The sequence below is a fragment of the Prinia subflava genome, chromosome 14 (assembly GCF_021018805.1).
Source record: "Prinia subflava isolate CZ2003 ecotype Zambia chromosome 14, Cam_Psub_1.2, whole genome shotgun sequence".
NCBI classification, from domain to species: Eukaryota; Metazoa; Chordata; class Aves; order Passeriformes; family Cisticolidae; genus Prinia; species Prinia subflava.
The window spans coordinates 48,221-68,755 of record NC_086260.1 but is presented as its reverse complement, the minus strand read 5'-3'; the positions used below and the strand labels follow the sequence as shown (position 1 = coordinate 68,755).

The 20,535-nt window shown below is 41.5% G+C and overlaps 1 protein-coding gene across 3 annotated transcripts in view; it reads right to left on the bottom strand.

The window, feature by feature from the left end:
- FGD5 (FYVE, RhoGEF and PH domain containing 5) overlaps positions 1-18,062 on the bottom strand; it is a 69,976-nt gene extending 51,914 nt beyond the window's left edge. Inside the window, exons 1-2 of one of the 3 annotated variants that reach the window (XM_063411187.1) lie at positions 17,880-18,062; positions 7,444-10,375 (exon numbers count right to left, since the gene is read on the bottom strand). In XM_063411187.1, coding sequence (XP_063267257.1) covers positions 7,444-10,375; positions 17,880-17,892 — 2,945 coding nt within the window. In that variant the 5' untranslated portion in view covers positions 17,893-18,062. The remainder of the gene's footprint in view (positions 1-7,443; positions 10,376-17,879) is intronic. The other 2 variants (XM_063411185.1, XM_063411188.1) reach the window with 2 other exon arrangements.
- Positions 18,063-20,535: the final 2,473 nt, after the last annotated feature.

Here is a 20,535-nt window from a genome sequence, read left to right as displayed (position 1 = left end):
TTTGTATAGGTAAGAATTTGGAAATTGTGTCAGTGAAACACAAACAGAAAACTGAACTTGAATCAGTCATCGTTTGCTGCGGACAGACTTTTTAGTGATCTGTTTATTAATAGAAATCTGAATTCTTGGCACCTGATTCCAAAAGACATCAGAACTGGTGCAAGACAGAGGTGTTGGTTTTTGTGCTAGAGAACACTGCCTTTTTTAAAAGCTATTTAGAGTTGTAGAAAAGACTTAAAATTAGTATTCCTAGAGCCTTTTAGATGACTGAGAAAATGATACTTCCAATGCAGGTAATGACAGTTTTTGGGGATTTTTTTTTCTTTTTCCAAAGAAAGCATATTTTTTTCTAAAGTTAGGAAAAGTAGCAGTAACAAAACACCAATACTTCACAAAGTCTGAATCTGTTATGATAGACAAAATACTAATTTCTTGCAAATAGTACCTTGCTTAGAAATGAAGTTGCAAACACCTTGCACAACAATAAGTCCTAATACAAGAATTGTCTCAAAGCATTGTTATAGTATTACTGAATTCAATTTCATTCCTGCATAAGTAGAATAACAGTTGGTTACGCATACAGTGGAATAAGGGTAGAACATGGAATTTCAAAAGTGGTATTAGGAATGGTAGGACACCCTTGGTTTGTAATTGCCATTTCCAAAATAGAAATGACACTTGCAATATATGGCTTTAAGAGGTCCCCTTCAATGTGGTAATAACATCAGTCTGTCAGATCCAGCACTAGAAGAGCACCCAAGAGTGCAGAATGTAGAATGGAAAACTCTGATTACTGCAAAGTCTGGAGTGCTAGCTCAGTTTGTACAGGATTTGACCAGGAGACCACTGGTTTTTTTGCTGCAACATCTGAGGTGTAGGAATTTATTTCTGAACCTCAGACAACTGAAATTATTTCAGATATTCTAGAAATGAAACAGGACTGTGTCTATTTTTGGGTTTTGAGACCAAAACCTGTGGGTATTTCTTTCTTCCTGTGGCTGGTGTTGTAGGCATTGGGTTGTAAGAAACTCAGAATCCAGTTACCAATCCTGACTGATTCAAAGTCATCATTCAAAGTGATCTGGAAAACCAGACCTGTGAGAAGCAGAGATTAGGTTTTCTATATCTTAGGCTACAGCACATAGGAGTTAATTTAAACTCTGTCAAAACGTGCAGCTCACATACAATCCTTTTGTGAATGTTTCCCTTTTGGAAAATGTTTCAGCTCATTCAAATTTCAGGTTCTAGTGTAAATCATTAAGGCAGTCAAATCACAAATTGCTGCTCATAACCTCAGAGGTACCCTAAATGAGCATCTGGCATAGTATCATTTATCATCTGGATTCCACTTATATAGTCACTTTTCCAACTATGACACATTTACTAATGTCCTTCTGACTACGAGTCAGGATCCTCTTAGAAAAAGATGATACATTTCACAAAATAAAACTGTCTGTTAATATGGCACATATCATAGATTGGTCCTGATTATTATTACTTTGTTTATTTTTGGCAACGTAATTTAGTCACTAAAGCGTGGTACCAGAGTCTTTATATTCTCTTTTCATTTTGGTGCCAGTTAGTTATTCCATACTTTCCATGGAAAATGTTCATAGTAAGTTCAATATGAACACCATGCTGCCCTGCAGGACTCTTTAAGATGGAAGGCGAGTTGTTATTTCCCTGTACTACCAGGATCAATTGCTTTATCAGTATCATGCAGACAAATCTGGGGACAAACCAGGGGAAGCTAGGATCAAGTGAACTTAGTTTTCTTGCATTTCAGAGATTCATCCAGTTGTTACAACAGAGTATTTCCAGAAGGAGAGAAACAGAGCTTAACTGCTAATCTGTAGGGCTGAAGGGAGGTGCTCTCTTCTGTCTTCTAAGAGATCAAGTTCATTTCCCAGATTAAAATTAGAGTTGGCTGTACTTTTGCTTGGCTGAAGTTAAGTTGGAAAATTATGTTTGGAATGATTAAAAATTACATAGATTTGTAATATTTGGCTGGGATCAATTGATTAAAATAATTCTGGCCCCTCTCCCAAATAATTGTGGAAAATGAAAACCATCTTAATTCTGCAACTCAAAAATATGGCTTAGTTCAGAATTTACTTCAGTATATATTTTTTTACTTGCAAATGAAACAATCAGAAAAAAAGTCATGAACTACAGAACTCTTTTATTTTGTTGGGTTTTTTCCTTCAGGCGTTTCAATTAGGCACGCATATTTTATCTCTCTTGTAGCCACTGAAGCAATGTTTTTTCCTAAAACTGCAGTCAAATGGTAAGATAAATTACTTTGTCCAGACAATTTAATATATGTCACTCTCACAGTGGCTCTTTTACCCTGGATGTACTGTTACTACACTGTGATGTAGTTTTATCTCACTGCCACTCTCTGATTTTTTTAAGCCTAGCAATGTGAAAGTAGAAAGTGTGAAGGAAAGATTCTGAGGTGCCCAGTTTTACCTCACATACTGCCCTTTTCTATTTAAGGACCAGAAGATTTGACTTCAAAGATGTGTAGTACTGTATGCAGTCCATTACTTCTGTAGGCATGTGTGCTAAGGAAGAGTCTTTTCTGAGTTCTTCTAGCCAACTCTCAGAACTAAGAATGCAGACTGATACCTGAAATGTAAGAGGATAAGAAACTTTCATCAGAAACACCAAACTCCCTTAGCTATCTTTGATGAGGTCCACCTGCCCAGAGGGCCTATCAGGGGAAATGCAGTGGGTTAATATCCAAGATTTGTAATTGTATTCAAGGCATAAAGACAAACTGCCAACAGACTGAAGAGGAATTTCATTTGGGATAGCTGAGAATACTTAGATGGAGATTGTGGAGCAGACGTGCAACTATCCCTTGTCTCAGTTCCTCAAAACCTAGCTGTTTTTCTGTGGAGAAAAAGAAGTTTGAGTATCTCTGTGATGCTGATAAAGCTGGTGCAGCATGAATCAGATGGAACACCAAAAGGTGCTCACAAAAGATAGGTCTAAATCTGTTTGCTCTAGGCCTTTGATGGATAGCATATAATTAATCCAGGCAATTACTCAAGTGAAAGGATCCTTTTGTAAGCTCTTTAAGAGGGTTCTTGTCAAAACAAATAGCACCTCTTAAATATGTTCTTTCATCCATTAACTCTAATTGGTTGATAAAAGTAAAATTAATTATTGTATGCCACTGAACACCAAATTTTTAGAGAAAAACTCTGCCATCCAAGAGCACTTAATATCTTGTTTTTCTCTCTCTAATTCCTGGCAATGCAAGATGAAGCATGCCTTGTGCCCAGCTCCCAGCAGCAATGGGTTATCTCCTGCAGACCGCTCCCTGTCTATGAGCAGCTTGAAATCCTGCATTAACCGCTATCACCTTCTAACTCCCTGCTGCAATTCAGAAAATACTCAAGTGAACAGAAACAAAAGCATGACTTGTGTCAGAGCTGGCTATGGCTGTTGTCAAGATTTTCAACAGGTTGTGCATAGCCTGAAGTCAAGTATAGTACTGGGATCCCTTATTCTGCAACGAACTTACAAAGCTTTCTTTCAGGTTTATGCTGGAAAATTCAAGAACTGGTGAAAGTTCATGAGATTTTATTTTCCATCGTGTTCACCAGATCACAAGTGAAAACATCTCTTTCCTTTGTCTCTAGGCTCAGTCCCCGATCCTCCTTCCCTCTGTGACAGCATTTTTATGGAACTTTCTCCCATCTACAAGATCAAGAGCACATCACATTTCACACTGACATAACAAAAAACTATGTAGAGAATTTTATAAGTGATTTTTTTTAAAGTTATGTTTCTTTAAAAAGCCTCTCACAGTGCTCATGATCACTTTGGTTCTCTTTGGCTTAATGACTGTCAGGAAAATTCCATACAATTGACCTATACAGGTCTTTAAAGGAGCTAAGCCCTATTAGTAGGCCACTTCTGTGCCAACTCCATAGCAAATATTAACATACCACCAGCCTTGGGAAATGCTAGACCTACAAAACCCAAATTCTGCCTTTTGTAAAGCTTCTCATCAATGCTATAGGTGCATGCTAGCTTAGTGCAGTCACAGAGCAGGGATTTAAGAAGCAGAGAACTAGGAACTGAGTGGAATCAACAGTTAGAATTTGTTTTCCTGTGAAAGCAAGAATAGGAAAGGATGGGAAAATCTTTCCCAAAACATTTATCTAAAAACTATGCTGAATGTGTAGCTCAAAGCCCGCTTTGCCTAGATTTGTCTCCAGTATAGATATGGTTTGCCTCTATTACAAATGCAGGGTAATGTCAGCAACCTTGCTATTATCATACATATCAGTGAGACAAAAGACAGCTTGAACTGTATTGAACATGTGTATCTTTTTTTAGATATCCTCTGACAGCCATGCCTATACTGAGCTGCTCTAGCTAGGACAAGCAGAAAAACAAAGCATAAGTTGATTTTATCTTCTTGACAAAATTCTCCTTGAATTTTACCATAAACAGAAAAGTATGGTTACTGGACTGCTCACTGGGATGAGAAGTCTTGATATGGTCAGCATATGGGCAAGTGTTGTACTGGTCAAAACCAGCTAACAAACTATGTGTCTTTTTTCTGGCCCGATCCTCTAGAAAATGTCAGAAACATCTGGAAATTCAGTGTTGCTTCTTCTTTCACAACCCCTCTAGAGGTTACTTTGATTATCTCTAGAATGCTTCTCCCTCATTTGCTCTTTTTTGCGACAGCTACAACAGCCTTATGGTTTTATTTGGGCCACAGTCCACCTGAATTGTCATAGGAAGGGGGAGGTTGCACCTGTATGAAAAACAACCGGGTGCTTTAGCTGTACCTATTGCTTCAGCTGCATTTTTTATCCAAGGAGTGACAGGCTTCAGGAGTTTCTAGCGGCCATTCTTCGTGCCTGTCCGATGCAATACTACAGCTGTATTTCTCAGAGCTTTTTAAAATCTTGGTATTTCTGTTAGGAGCCTCCTGCTAGCTGCACAGCAGCACACTTCAACTGTCTGTTCTTTTAAACAAGAAAATTAAATCGTGAATCTTCTCATCAGAGAGTTTCTGTGAAGTTCCCTCCCACCCTGCTGTTCCCCAGTCATACACATTAGGAAAGGTTCCTGGTTTATAATAATCATTTATAACACTCACATTCTCTTCTCTGAAGTGTGATGGAAGAGTTGTACGTGGCTATTTATCAACAATGTAGCAATTCCATAAGGTATCATCAGATGCTAAACACAAGTGCTCTACAGGTGAATGCACAAAAAAGTTCTTCATGGGCTCAAATACCATGTATTTCAGGGGTTTAATCCAACACACTTCTACTCTCAAACAGTTGAAAAAAGCCTCTGGAACATGAGTAAGCTGCAGTTCAAAGAAATTTTTATCCCTGTGTGATTGTGGTAGAGGTATGTTTGATAGGTATTCTTACTGGAAATCCTAAATCCATGGCAAGGCATTTTAGGCCAAACTACTTTAGCAGCAAATAAAACATCCACGTCCATACATCACATATGCATGTGTAAATAGGTGCACCTGCTTGTACAATCTGCTTTGCTTTACAACTAGACCCTACACTGTTTCTTCAAGTTTGTTATGCCACTGGATGTGTACGTATTTACATTTCATCAAAGCTTTTCAGGCATGTCTTTGTCCAAAACATGCTGACAAATACAGCAAATAATAGCTATCTCAGCAGTAATTATGTCTGCCTGGTGCTCTTCCCCTCCACCCTGGTTATCTTGATAAAGGGGCTGTACAGGAGCCTAGCCTTCATTTCACCTCCAATAGTAAAACTGCATGCACAACAAGCAGCAGGGTGAAGAATTATGTTCATGCCTTGACCTTGAGACTTCCTGAACTGGTTTGGATTGGCTCTCCCTTTGAAACTACAGACTTCCACAGGAAGTTCATAAATGGGCCCAAGTCACAGCAATTGACGTAGTCCTAATATTTTTAACTTGGTTCTTCAAGAACTACCTAAAATGGGTGGTGTTTCATGGACACAAAGGACTGGCTGGCCTTTTCAAAAGCAAATGTCAGTGTGCTGGGTAAAATGCAAACCACTGAAAGCAAGTGAATAATGTAACTTTTGGTGCTCTGGGAATGTGGCAGTGGTGTGCTGGGAAGCTGCACTGCGCTCCACCACGTCCCTGTGTCAGCATCACTGCAGCTCCCAGTACTGAAGGCAGCCATCCTCTCCAAAGAGCTAAACTGCAGGCCTGTGATACACATCCCTCAGCTTCATTTGGATCCACTGCTTAAGCCTTGGTGCAATCTCTTTTCCCATGTCCTACTCACTACCCCACATCATTTATGTCTTAGAAATGGTTTGCAAGACTCATTCAGAGGTGTTAAAGAAAAGTTCTTTTACTCCCTAAGTCCAAAATACCCTAAGAGTGGTTTGTGAAATGCCCATGGTTTATTCCATCCACAATAACAAGAGAGACCAGAAAAAAATAAATGTTGCAAAGAAACACAAGTATTAAATCTTTTGGAGAACAGTGGATGCAAATGGGCATGAAAACCTTACTTCTAAGATTTTTATCTTTTTCACACAACTCTAACAAAATGCAACTCCATTAAAGACATTCTTTTTTATTCATTTGCTTTGCACCTTGTTTTCTCATTACCTGCTAAACCTGAACTTAATGGAAAACACTCTTCTTGTTTACATCTCTGCATTCCACTGATTGTACGCTATAATTTGACAACATGTTTAAATTTAAAGGTGTCGAGTGCATTGCTCCTACGTTCCTATGAAAAAGACATTTTCTTGTTTGCAAATAACCTAATGGAATGGGATGAAAGATTGTTATTAATGTTAGCAGTGCCTATGATTTCAGAACTGTTTAATTAAGTTATAAGTTAGCAGCTCTGTCCAAGGGCCATGACAGCCCTTAAAGCAACTTCTAAAATTCACTGTCTAGTTTGATTAGTTCATGATTTAGGATTTTCTGGTCTATACTTAACTGATGTACTTTGAAACGTAAATTTTGTGTATATTATTGTTTTGAGAAATTGACAGGAATTAAAAAAAGAAGCAGGACCGCTTCCAGCAAATAGGCTCTCTTCTCATTCAGTCAAGAAGTCAGAAACCTTTCTTACTGAAAAACAAAGCAAGCTCTCCCCATTTCCCCTGCCAGCCACAAAAATTAGATCCACTGGATAAACCAAATATTTTTGAATATTCTTTGGTTTCTGCCTGCAAATCATAGGATCTGGATGCAGTATTCATTTACAAAGTAAATTTGATGAATTAATTTGATGTCTTTCTTTGTTTGTTTGTTTGTTTTCACTGATAAAGGCTTATCTTGTATTCTTCCAATCTTTCTTGTAAGCAATTTCTGAGAGGGGTATAAGTCAGCCAACATGGTGAATCTGCCTATGATACCTAGCAGGGAAGGCCTTGCTTGTTTGGCCAAGGCTAGCAGGTCTTACATAATAATTTATTACAGTACCTTTCTGTTTGTTGGTCTGTGGTTTGCTGCTTGTTCTCAAAGCCAGTGAAGCTGCTCATATCCACATAGCCATCATTCTCATTAGCAGCAGATAATGCCCTGGTGGGATCTTCAAAAAACTCGGTAAAAGTTCCTGCTCTGGTGGATCTCCGAGGAGGAATTTGTATGTTTTCATAGTCAGAGCTCATAGCAGGAATGTTTTCATAGTCAGATGTGTCGGCATTGGGAAAAGAAATAGACCTAGGTTTCGTTAATGGGAGTGGCATGAAAGGAGGTCTAGACCGGTCCTCAAAGGACTCCACCCGTGACACACTCCTGCTGAAGGACTTGGGAGTTCCTTTTCTTTTACCATCCTTATAGAAAAGAACAGCCGAGGGAGACTCAGATGCATGGAGCTTCCCCACATGTGATTTTAGTTGAGGTGAGTTACTTAGGCTCCTCCCTTCCAGCTCCATCAGCCTGGGAGGCCCATGATAGCTGGACTCTGATGAGGACCTTGAAGAAGAAACATTAACATCTACATGGACTTTATTTTCACTTTTCTTCTTGAACTTTAGAGTAAGAAACCTCTTAAAAGAAGATTTCTTTTTCTTGGAATACTTAGCAGGTGAGTCGTTCTCTATCAAAAGTGAAGGTGAACTTTTAGTAATTGGCTTTTTGGTGATGTAGGCAAGCTCAAATGGGGGTGGTATATCAACAACTGAAGATGGAGTAGATATGGCACATGATGAGAGATGATTTTGCTGGGAAAAACTACCTGAGGAACCATTGACACAAGGCAAAGACAAGTTGTCTTCTGTCCTTTTTATTCTAACACCATCCAGTACACAGACATCACTTTCTCTGTAAACAGAGATGGGTATCTCTCTCCCTTCAACAGAATAAGATCGAGGATATAAAATAAAGCGTCTTGACTTGGTTGGTAAAGTCCTGTTGGCTTCCACTGGTTTTCCTTCCAATAAGAAGGATTTATTGTTTGAGTCTTCTGTCTCAGACCCATTTCGGGAAGAGGGTAAATCAGTTTCAGGTCCAGTTTCTTCTGGAACAGTTTCTGGAACACAGCCTGGCATTCTCCCAGAAAGAGATCGTGTTCTAGTGACAACGCTTTTACGATCAATGGGCAGCAAGTTGTTTTCACCATCCATGCCTAATTCATCCCTTTTACTGTGATCAGCTCCTAAATCAGTCTGCACATCATGGACAATTTCATTTTCTTCAGGAAGCACATAAGGATCATCTAGGGAATCACTGCTAGCTTCTTTTTCCTCTGATTCATCAGTCACAATGACCACTTTACGGACTGCCAGATTTTCATGCAAAACGTGTTCGGTCCCACATTCTACATTAATTTTGCCATGCTTACAGATTTCTAAGTCTTCCTCAAGTGGGACCTCTTGAGGTGAAGTTGGGACACTTTTGCTGAGGCTTTTTGCTTCCACCTCTTTGTCTTTGAATTGCAGCTCATCTGACTTAGAGGCTTCCACTGTATTTTCACTATGCTCTTCAACAGTCACATCTTCCAGCTCTGGCTCCATCCCTAGACTACAAGGTACACTATCAGAAATCATACCATCTTCATGCAGAGAGGCCTCTTGTGTTTCAAGATTCTCATCTGAACGTTCCACAGGTATTTCCTCACCACCTTCATTCTCACAAGGTGCAATCTGACAACCATCATCCATGTTCTCTGCATTCACAGTTTCTTCTTCCCCTTTCCCAGAGTCTTTGCTTGCTTCACAGGCTACCTCTGATGTCTTCTCACCTCTCCTCTCAGTGATCTGGCAGCCATCACTGGCATTTCCTGCGTTTGTATTATTGTGCTCATTTGGGTCTACTTCCTCTTCAGCTGCTACTTGATGGATGAACTCTGCGAAACCCTTTTTGGCACCGGGTTCATCTCCACACAGTTCTATGCGAGGACCTGTTTCTTCACTGGCCTCCTCAGGCAGCACGTCAGGGCTTGCACAGTCATCATTTTCCAGGTCCTCTTCCAAGTTCAAATCAAGCTCTGCATGCACACTGTGGTCATCATCATGTGCTAGACACCCATCTGCCATTTCTAAAATTTCAGGCAATTCTTCCTCCTCTTGCCCTGCTTTCTCATAAGCTGGAATTGATTCATCTGCAGGCAGTGGCATTGCAGTGATATCTCTATAGGTATCACCCATTAGTTTCTCATCTCTACTCAAAATGTTATCACTGTCAGTCTCACAATTACTACTGTTCTTGACCAGTTCCAGGTTGTAAGAAGTCTCTGGCCTGCTTTTGGTTTCAGTACAATCACCTACAACATCATCTTCACCTACATTCTTGGTAACATGGTTATACCCATCTGAGGCATCTAAGGACTTCTCACAAAGTGCTTTGGACTGGTCACAGTCTCCGGATGACTCCTCAGAGTCTGGTTCCCTTGGTTCAGCAGTATCCGAAGAGTTATAATGCTCATCTTCGATGACTTCTCGATTACTGCTATTCTCATCACTAGCAATGTTATCCTCTTCCTTCTCTATCTTTTCTGGAGTTTCTGAGACTTCATTTTCCATACAGGAATCTAGGTTTTGATCATGTTCCAAATCACTACAGTCTTTGCTGAGCAGCTGAGCTTCAGGAACTACAATGTATTCATTATCCGCCTCAGATTCTAGGCAATCAGCATTGCATTGGTTTCCATCACACAGCTCTCCATCAAGACACACCAGTTTCCCATTTGCACATTTATTTAAATTATTGTTGGTAGAAACAGGGGATTTGCCCTCAGCGTCAGTTGAGAATTTTGGCTTGGGAGCAATAGGTGGTTTGGGACCCCTAGACACAGAGTTCGAATTATGAAGAATATCAGCTCTTGGTAGTGAAGGAGAAAATTTGGACACAGGGGCTGGAGAAAGACGACCAATAATCTTTGGTTTCGGTGCTAATGGTGGTTTTGAGATTTCTGGAAAAAAGAGACAAAAGTCATGTTAGTCATCTCGGTTTTTTATTAAAGCCAGCAGAATGTATCCTGCAATACATTTTATCAGTGACTTGTAATGCAGAAGTAGTCCAGCCAATAAAAGGCTGAGCTCTGAAAAGAGAACTGAAGGAGCAAAGCATATGGATTGTCCTTCCATGTGGCACTGTAGCTATTCCAGTGAACATAGTTTAAGGTCAAAACTGAACTGTAGTAGATGCAGCCCTAACACACTTGGGGAAAGATGTACAGCTGCAGAATCAAGGGTATATCATACCTAAACACAAAACATGAAGAGAGTTACTGGTTTAAACTCAAGTTCTGTTTTCAGTGTACAGCTTCTTGAGCACTTTAGTCAAAAGATCCTCCATTCCTCCTGTAAATGCCAGGGTCCTTTGCAAGTATAAACTTCTCTAAACATCAAAATGTATTTTAAAAAGTTAATTATCTTGCAATTGTATTTCTAGTGGTAGTGCTGACACACATGTAGGGGAAATCAACCAGATTGGCAATAAACTAGATTGAAGCTATGTGAGTTAAATCATATCTGTATCACCATTTTACAGTAGTTTGCCTGCCACAGCCATTTCCAACTGTCTTGGTCCTGAAATCAATATTCTTCAAAACTAAATGAAATGCTGAAAGATTGCATAAAAAGGCAGCAATAGGTATCCTCCCTTGTGAGATTTTTATGAGATAAAATATGTAGCATGAAGAAGCCAGCATAATAGAAGGTTACAGATGGTAAGAAGCAGGGAGAAGTGGTTTCCTCCTATTGCTGTTTCCTAGCCATCAATAGATAATTACATAGTTAAGCAATCAGAAATCTCTAATTGTGATGGAAAAAGGAGAACTCTCCATTGTAAGGAAAAGCACAGGACAAAGTATTTCATCATGACAGAGACAGAAACAATTCTTTGTGCATAATCTTCATGCCCTGCTCACAGGAAATAACAGAACAGCAGCTCAGAAGACACACAGGGAAACTGTTCTATGTGAAATCCTAGCCAAAATCATGGTATAAGTTTCAGAAAGTGTAGCTACTGAGTTGTTGTATTTAGAGTATTTTGAAATGCAGACTTTATATATGTAGAAATGCAGTATAGAACTGAGCTGTGCACTGTACTAAGAATAAAGGAATACTGAATGCAAACTGCTTGAAAAAGATTCTCTGGTTGTCCTGATATTTGGTGGCATGTCACTTTTCTTATTGTTATCCTAGTAATATTGGAGTAATTTGTACTGAACTAAAACTAGCCTGTTTGTTTAATTAGACTCTGAGAGACATAAAAGGCTGTTTCTTCTGTTCTTAACCTGCCTGAAATTTCTTCTGATACTCAGAAAGAAGCTGACAATTAGGCATTCTGATGTAATAAGAAAACAGTCTTTCTAGAGTTATGAGAGACCAGAGAGATTTCATCTAAGTTAAAAACAGAATCAGTGATCTCAGCCCAGAAGGAATGAAAAGTCTGTTCTAAGCAGACGCCTTGTCGCATATACTGCTTAAGAATTATTCTATATCTGGAGTATCCGATCCAGCTGCATGTGGGAGACTTACCTCATGAAAAAGGAGAGAGAGGGAACTGTGTATTCACGAGCCTGCAGTTACTGTGGTGTTTCACAGTATCCACTGCTGCTTTAGGCTGCTGGGCATCTGTCTGATCACAGAATGGGTAACTCATCTTTCCCTCCCCATTAAGTCAGAAACTTTATGTGCTCCACCTTTGCTGAAGTAACATTTCACCTTTTGCAGGCAGCAATTGAAGGCTGCAGAGTACTGGAGACTTTTACCAGTGAAAAACAGGGAGGCAATAGAAGTGGGTTTAGTATCTTGTAAGCCTGGAGCCCCAGCAAGATCTATCTTTGGCATTTTTAATTCAGTTATTGAAATCACTGAACATTCTAAACTAACTTTCTGGTAGTAAAATGAAGGAATTTTTAATTAGCTAAAACTGAGTCTTTACACCTTTGCCACCATAATAAGACATTTTTAAGACTAACTCCAAGAAAAAAACATCACTTTGGAGGTACTACACCACTTTCTGCAGTGCCCGGCATTTCCTAAGAATGTCTATCCAAGAGCAGGATACACTAGTCTGTTCCTGGAATGTGACAAAACTTGAAGTTTCTACTTTCTCATCCTTGTTCTTGTCAGAGAGTGTCTGTACTGAAACAATGAATAATGAGGAAAAGATTGCACTTTAGAGAATGCCAGGACCTTCCAAGTTTTGTCTTATAAACGAATTTGAAATAAAATAATGACATGAACTCATTTCCTTTAAAATAAAATAACCATGGAGACATCCACTTAAAAGAAATACAGCTTAAGCAATTACCTACTTTCCCTCCAGTGATAGTTTTTCCACAGCAAAAAGATCAAATAATCTTGAGTTTTTCCTTCTGCTGCATTCAGTAACACTGCTGTTGGAAGAGAACTTACGGCAATGGACCCTGTTCACAGTCTGGTAATAGGCATTGTCATGTCCTTCTCTTACCCACTTGTGCCAGCTACTGGTCACTACTGTTGCTTTACACAGTTTATTTTTCCTAACTGCTCTGTCTATTGACCTTGCCTTTCATAAGACTCCTTAAACAATTTTCCTTTTTCTTTGGTGGGGGTGTGAGGAAGAGGCAGTGGGAGGAGTGCAAGTGTTTGTTTAAAAAATAACCTCAACAAAAGAAAACACAGCTTCTTGCTTTTTATCCCAACTATTTCATTCTGCTTCAATTTCTTCTTCCTTTGCTGTCTGAACCACTTGAAAGGTTCTGGCTGTAACTTCTAAATGGACACAATGCAACATTGCACTGTAAGTAATCTGTACATTCACAAATAATTGTGCATGCTTATTTTAGGATGTATTTTATTTTGGAGGGAGACACACACCCACCTTGTGCTTAAAAGGAAACTCTTGGGGAATACAAATTCCTTTAGCCTGCTCCTCCCCTTATTGTTCAGTGCTTCCTTGTACTGACAAGGACTGCTTCCTTTCCTTACCCACTTTCCTTCAGGCAACCCTGCATAGTTCCATTCCTGCCATGATCCATATGAAATTACATTACATTAGTCTCCTCCCATCCAAGTTTCTAAGCAGTCAACAGTAGTCTAGCAGGTCACTTGGAATAGCTCTCCTGGAATAGAAATCAACCCATGAAGCCTTCACTGTTCAAGTGTTTCTTTGAAACAATATACATTTTGTAGTGCGGTATTACCAGAAATACTGCTAGTACTACTACTTCCCACTTTCAAATGTTTTCAAATTTAGGATTTCAAATTTAGCCTAGAATTTAATTAAGGCTTATAAGGAACCATACCTACAAAACACTACTAACCGAGAACTAACTAAACACTGAGGTTTCACATTTGCCTGGATATATGCAGACATGCTCCAGGGCCATGGTCTTTGCTAGTGACTCACGAAAGTACATAGCTCCACAGTGCAGATACTGGTTCCAGCCTTAACTGGTGCTGCAATCTGTTTCAGGCTTCTTTTAAGATGCTGAAAGTAGCTTTTACTGACAAATGAACTTAAGTGGACCTATGTTTCCTTCATGCCTTTGGCATTAATTCAACTCGGACATATGTTAAAATGGGAAAGGCACTGAGGACAGAGGGCAGAAATGCATTTGTCATGGATTTGCAGAGCTTTTGGGTGGAAGTGACAGGGCAGGTGAAGGGACAGCATTGCAACAGTGGGATGGGACTGCACCAAACCCAGAATCCCTGTAGAAACCAAGTCTTGCCTGCCACTGCTTCTGCCCAGGAAGAAGGGATGGAAATCCATAGATGGAAGGTGTCTGAGAAACAGGAGGTCTCAGATATTCTCAGAAGGAGAATTTCCAGACAAGGACATCAGAAAGTCTTGTTCGGCTCTGATCAGGAGCTTTATAATTTCACATAGCTGTATCAGAATGAAATTAAAACTGATTTTCTAGAAGGTTTCATCTAAAGTCAGCAAAAGGTGAACTATACACCTTAGTATCATCGTATTTGAATCCTGTAATAATTTGTTCATTTAAAAAAATGAAGCCCTTATTTCCAGCTCATGCTGCCTTGCTTCTATCTCCAGCTTGTATATCCAGCATTCATTTATATTTCTTCCATTGAAACATTCCCTTTATTGTTGCTTCTTTCATATCATTAATTGTGCAATATTTGATGCAGAAATAGGTCTCTTTGTTTTACAGCACATACGTGCATCACTTATTTCACACTGGAGAAAAGTCTGAGATTACAAAAATTATATAAGAAGTAAAAACAGTTGCATGAGAGTCATTTGAAATGGAAAAGGTATTCAGACTAGGATTTTCACATGATCTTGGAGTGCAAGTCTTCCTATAATTGGGATTTCAGTCCAGATTCAGGTACCAGTTTGACTTGAACAGGTATTAGATACTTATATGGTTTTTGAGAATTTGGACTTCAGAAACATGAAATACGAGGTCCTGGTCAAAATCAGCAGACCCCTAAATGCCTTAAGATATTTACAAAAATGGTACTTCATGTTCTCTGCAAGTCTGAGAAACATCTATCCTCTCTTATCAGTTTATGCTCTTGTGATCAAAGGTACTCTGTATATAGCAAGAGGGCTCTGCAGTGTGAAGACAGACCTAGAGTCAGTAGTAATTGTCCCAACAATTCCCATGGGAATTTTATCATCTTAAAAGTCATACCTGCAATATTAATAGCTGGGCTGTAAAAGCACATCCCACTCTGCAGAACTAAAATGCTGCTATCTACAGTTACAGGAATACATCCTCTATGATTAGATCAATGCATTATGACTCTGGGATATCAGATCAATACCTTACAAATTTCTGTTATTATATAGCTTTACTGCAGTTCTCTGTAAATATAATACCACAGCATAATATCCCACAGTGCAACACTGTTGGAGAAGGGGACAAAATCAAAAGGCAATAAAATCAGGAAGGGGAAGGTTTCAACACCAAAAACATCTTGATCCTAAAAATTCTGCTATGTTTTCACTATCTCTAGCAGACTGTACATATAAGTCTTGCTGGTGAGCTCAGCTGTGTAAAACCATATGTACATTACAATCTTGGTTCTAAACTACTAGCATGTTTTTGTTGTTGTTGTTGTTTGTTTTGTTGTTATTGTTGTTGTTGTTGTTTTTAATGTAATTGTGTTTGTGATGTTACCAGTTTGGCTCTGTTTTCACAACAGTAATTTAACACTGAGGCAGACATCCTGTTGTTTCATATATTGCTTCCCAGGAGCCAAAGAAGATGGTTGAAATTCTCTGACAGGTCCATACAGCATCTTTTCCTATATCACTTTCAGTAGCAGCTGAAAGAATATACAGTCTGCTTATATCTGAACAATCTGGAGTCTGATGTCTGTACATTTTTCCTATAGGCAGCATCATTTCAGCACCTGGCAAAAAAAATTACTAGAGGCTGGAAAGTCCTATATATGAGGCTGGTCTGGTCTCTCATCTCTTACCACAGATTTCCTGTGGCCTTGGGTGGATTGCTTAATCTTCCATTTCATATCAGTTCTGCATCTCTGAGGATAATCCATATCTCCTTTCCTGTTCTCTGTCTGTCATTATTTTAACTTCTGTGGGATTGAGGCTGCCATTATATGCCTGCACATATGACTCTACTCACTGGTGCTATGCATTACTTACTATAATACAAAGATAGCTAATGCCGGTGCCCAAGTTGTACCAGTTAATAAATATCCCTCTCCTTCAGGTTCAGTAGGAAGTTCTGCTTTGCACTGATGGGGAAGACATTCCTTGCATTGTGCAAACATACAGAACAAAGGCTAAGAAGGGATATGAGCACTCTATAAATACAACCTGGAGGTAAACACCAGAAGAGGAAAAGAACTATTTTTAAGCAGAAGGACAATGTAATCACAAGAATAAATGGTGTTGAATCTGGTCTGGAAACCAGGAGTAGCAGGAGAGCTACCTGAAAAGTTTTTGTTTAGGACATAATTGGAGGAATTAATAAAAGCAGTAGTAACAATGGGTGCCGCTTTTGATAATGAGGGCAGTCTCATTCAGTCCTACATTCCTGAAAAATAAAAACTGCTAATAAAGTTTTAAGTCTTTACAAATGGATACATCTGATATTCCTTACCCTGTACTTCCACTGACAACAGGAGTCTGTGGAAGTTTTAAATAATACAGGAAGTCTGTGGTCTGTTTTAAATAATCGAAAGATGAAGAAAGAGAGGTAGGAGCATCATTGCTGAAGTTATTTTTGGCTAGCTTCATTTTTAAGTGAGTTTTCTCCTGGGACAGAAAGAATCCAGTCCAGACCAGGATCAGAAAATACAATGGAAATATCACCAGATTTTCGGAAAGTGTCTCACTCCCTACTCCAGGAGGAAAGAGAACCTTTAAGCTCAGAGGAGTGTTACGACACACTGATACAACTGTGGAGCGCTGGATTTCACCTAAAAGAGCTTTTCCAATCCTATGTTCCTATGCTTTAGCAAACAGTGATTCACAGTTTCCCAACACAGAACAGTTGTAGGGCAAGGTATCTAGCAGTAAAATCTCTGGGTTTCAGGATGTACCCATACAGTGCAAGTGAGGTGCCCAGCAATATTCACCTGGAGCAGGGAAATACAAGGGAAAATTTTAGGGCTAACAAAAACCTGTTGCTCTTCATCTTTAATTCTAGAAGCAGCTTTAGATTTTTCTAAATAACTCCAGTTAGCAATAATTGTTTCCTGTATTGTTACGTTTTTCGCACACATGCCGCACCCATAAAAATCAGAAAGCCTTGGTTAACAGCTTAAAGTTGAAGCCAATTTTCCAGTGGCTTCTTTTTATGTTTTAACTGTTGAATGCCTTGTGCCCTTATTCTGTCTCTTTCACCTTCCCAGTTTCCATCAAGGAAAAATTCTGAAAAGTTAGCAGAAAGGAAGAGGAAGGATTTGGGTTTGCCTTTGAGAGCAAATTCTGCAAAAACCATTACCTTCTTCCAAAACTATACTCTTGGAAAGAAAGTCACAGCAAATTCCCACAGAACTTGGTGAATGGTTGAGTGTATCCGAGGGCGTAGTGAGCGCAGAGCCGTGTCCCTTAGCAAGCGCAGCCTTGCCGGTCTGCCAGCCTGGTTGTCCCCGGAACACCTAACCTCGCCCGCCCTTGATACCTTACCGTCTGAGCAAGCAATGGGGCACTCACTGCCTCGAGGAGCCATTGAGCACCTTCTAGATCGCGGGGAAAAGGAGGGCCGGCCCTGGACGGAAGGTGCCCAGGGGAGAGGTGCCAATCCCAGCGGCACGGCCCAGAACCTGCCGGCCCCGAAGGAGGTACGCCAGGAAGAAGGGGGATGCGAGCCCTGGAGGAGCTGTGCCCGGGCGAGGGGTGCTATCCTGGCGATGGGATGTGGCAGCCCGAGGGAAAGGAGGGTGCCGGAGGAAGGAAGCCCCCCCGGCGTTTGCCGGCCCCGGGGAAAAGATGTCCAGAAGCAGAGACCCTTCCCGGCGGGCCCGCGCACTTACCCGCGTTGTTCATCTTCCACCCCAACTTCGCTCGCCGGCTGCTCCGGGCGCTCAGCGCATGGCCCCGGGGGCCCCGCCGCCCTCGGCCCTCGAGGCCGCGCCCGGCCCTACAGCCCCTGCGGGGGCACGGGAGCGCAGCGGGACGGCCGGACGCAGACGGCGGGCTGGGTGGTGGCGGTGCCGGCCGGGGGCGGTCAGCGCCGCGCGCCTCCGCCCTGCCCCGCGCGCGGCCCGTCGGGGGGCGGTGGCGGCGCCGGGGCCCCGCACGGCCGGCGGCGCGCGGGGCCGGACCGGGCGGGGCAGGACCGGCTGCGTGCAGGCAGCGCCCGCCGCGGGCCGAGTCCCGGGGTTCCCGCGGGGAGCGGAGGGCATGGATGCGGCAGGGATGCCCAAGCGCGCCAATATTTAAAGGCGCGGCGGTGTCTTTCGGCCTCCTTTTCGCGTGCCCCCACTTCGTGTCCCCTCTCCCTTTCCACCGTCCTTGTTCTCCCTTTGCCCTCTACTTGGTCCCCTTCACCTACTTCTCCATCCTCTCGCCCGCCTTCTCCCATCCCCCCCTATCGCCTCCATTCCCCCCGTCTCCTTCCATCCTCTTCCCTCTCTTCAGTCTTTTCCTCCTGCCCATTCTTCCGTTCTCTCCATAATTTCACTCCTTCCATCCATCCTCAGTCTATGCATTCACACACACACATCCGCTCCATTCCCCCGGAGAACACGACCGCCCCAGCCTAGGACCCCTAAAGGGAACGAGGCTCGGGGAGGCCCCCGCCCCGCCCCAGGCCTCTTTCCCTAACCGCGAGCATCCCTGCAGAGCCGACAGCACCTGCTGCTGGAAGCGGGATCTGAGTGCAGAGGAGCCAGGCACGGTCCCTCGCATACAAACCACGCTTGCTCAGAGCAGTTTCAGGCAACTGCAGGCTGCTATCTGCAGCCCTCTCCTATAATCCAGCATCTGGCTTAACGAGGTTGATGCAGGCACCTATTTTCGGGCTGGTAGCAGCACTAACACCCAAACAAAATTGGATCGCCCCCTTCCTCTCAATGGAGGCATAATCTAGCCTTGCTGCTTTTCCCAGTGGGGCTGGTATTTCTCACACCAGTAAGAACAGTTTGGCAGATTTCCCTTCCCTGGCAAAGAGATCTCAGGATGGCTGAGCTGACCTCAAGATTCGCTTCTCTAGTCGGGGAGGGACCCTTCCTTCCCAGAGCAGGACGGTTGTTTGCAGCAAGCCCAGAGTCCTGCAGGCGGGATATGGGGAGAAGTAGCACGTGGTATCTGCTCAGTGTCCAAGTGGAGTTGTGAAAGCTGTCAGTTCTTGCTTTGACATTTTGAATCACCCAAGAACCATAACAATTGCTAACACCATCCAGAGAAACTTAATTTTACATGCTGTTCTGTTTTTGCAAAGGTCCTAATAACTAACATCATCCTGCTGGCAGGTGCTCTGCAGCGGTAGGCAGAGCTCTTTTTCTTGACCTTTTAATGCAGTCTCATTGTGACTGATGGGGTGTGGGGTGCCTTGCACTGTAGGGGACACAGACCTCTCAAGAGAGAAAGTAAGCAGCGAGGGGAATGGGAATTAAACCCTTTTTTCTGTGGACTTGGGTGTCTCTCACTGAGGCTGGTATCCAGGAATCCTGAGTTGTGGCTCTCTAGAGGACCCTGGTTGTATCATGATGGCTCTAAGCTTGCATTTGCAATCCTGTATGGTTTTGAAGGTGGATAAATTCACAGTAGCAGTTCTTTCATTACTACTCTCACTGACATAAAGGCCTATATAGTCCCTCATCCTATAATGTGTCTGGTCTGTGCCCTGGTGCAGGGAACGAAATGGGTTTCCCTGGTCCAGCTATGCAGCCTCTCATGCAGCCTTCTCCCATCTTCATGTATTGGTATGATTTTATTCTTGCCACCTGCAGCCTTGATGTCTGTGTCAGGAAATATAAATAACATGTCAATAGAAAGCAGCATGTGAAATAGCTTCAAGAATACAGATTTAAGATCTTGCGAAAGGTGGGGGGAAGTTAATGGGGCACAATGGAAAAAGAATGCACAATTTAAAAAAATCAAGCACAGTACAAGTGATTTGGAAAAATATTGCTCAAATATTTGTTTTTCAGGAGAATAACTTTATGGTTAAACAGCTGCAAAAAACTGAACAGTAGGCAAAGGGGCAGCAGGAAGGCAAGAAACATGTTTTCATAGAAGAATTAAGAATATTGGCTGCAGAATTTGGGCAAATTTCCTAAGAAAGTGAAAAATATAGTCTAGATTGCAAAGTTTTCTTATACCTAGATACATAATGGAAGAATGATTAAATACATCACTATCAAAACAAAGCCATTGTAAAAGAGATTTTGCAAATACACCAGTACATGTAATAATGTACTATTTCTATAGTGCCCTTCACACAAAATCTTTTTTGGACTGCTGTAGGATGAAGAACCATGATAATTCATAGTTTTTTGAGCCAAACTATTCATATGTGAAAAATTGCATTTTTTCAGTGAAAGAAGCTGAGCATGCCAGCGGAACGCTATACTTAATGACAAGGAGACAACTCATGCTCTCAATATCATGCCATTAGCTCAAAGCCTGGCTAAGGGGCAGGCATTGCCTGAGATTAATTTTGTGACCTAGCCCTGTAGAGGCTGA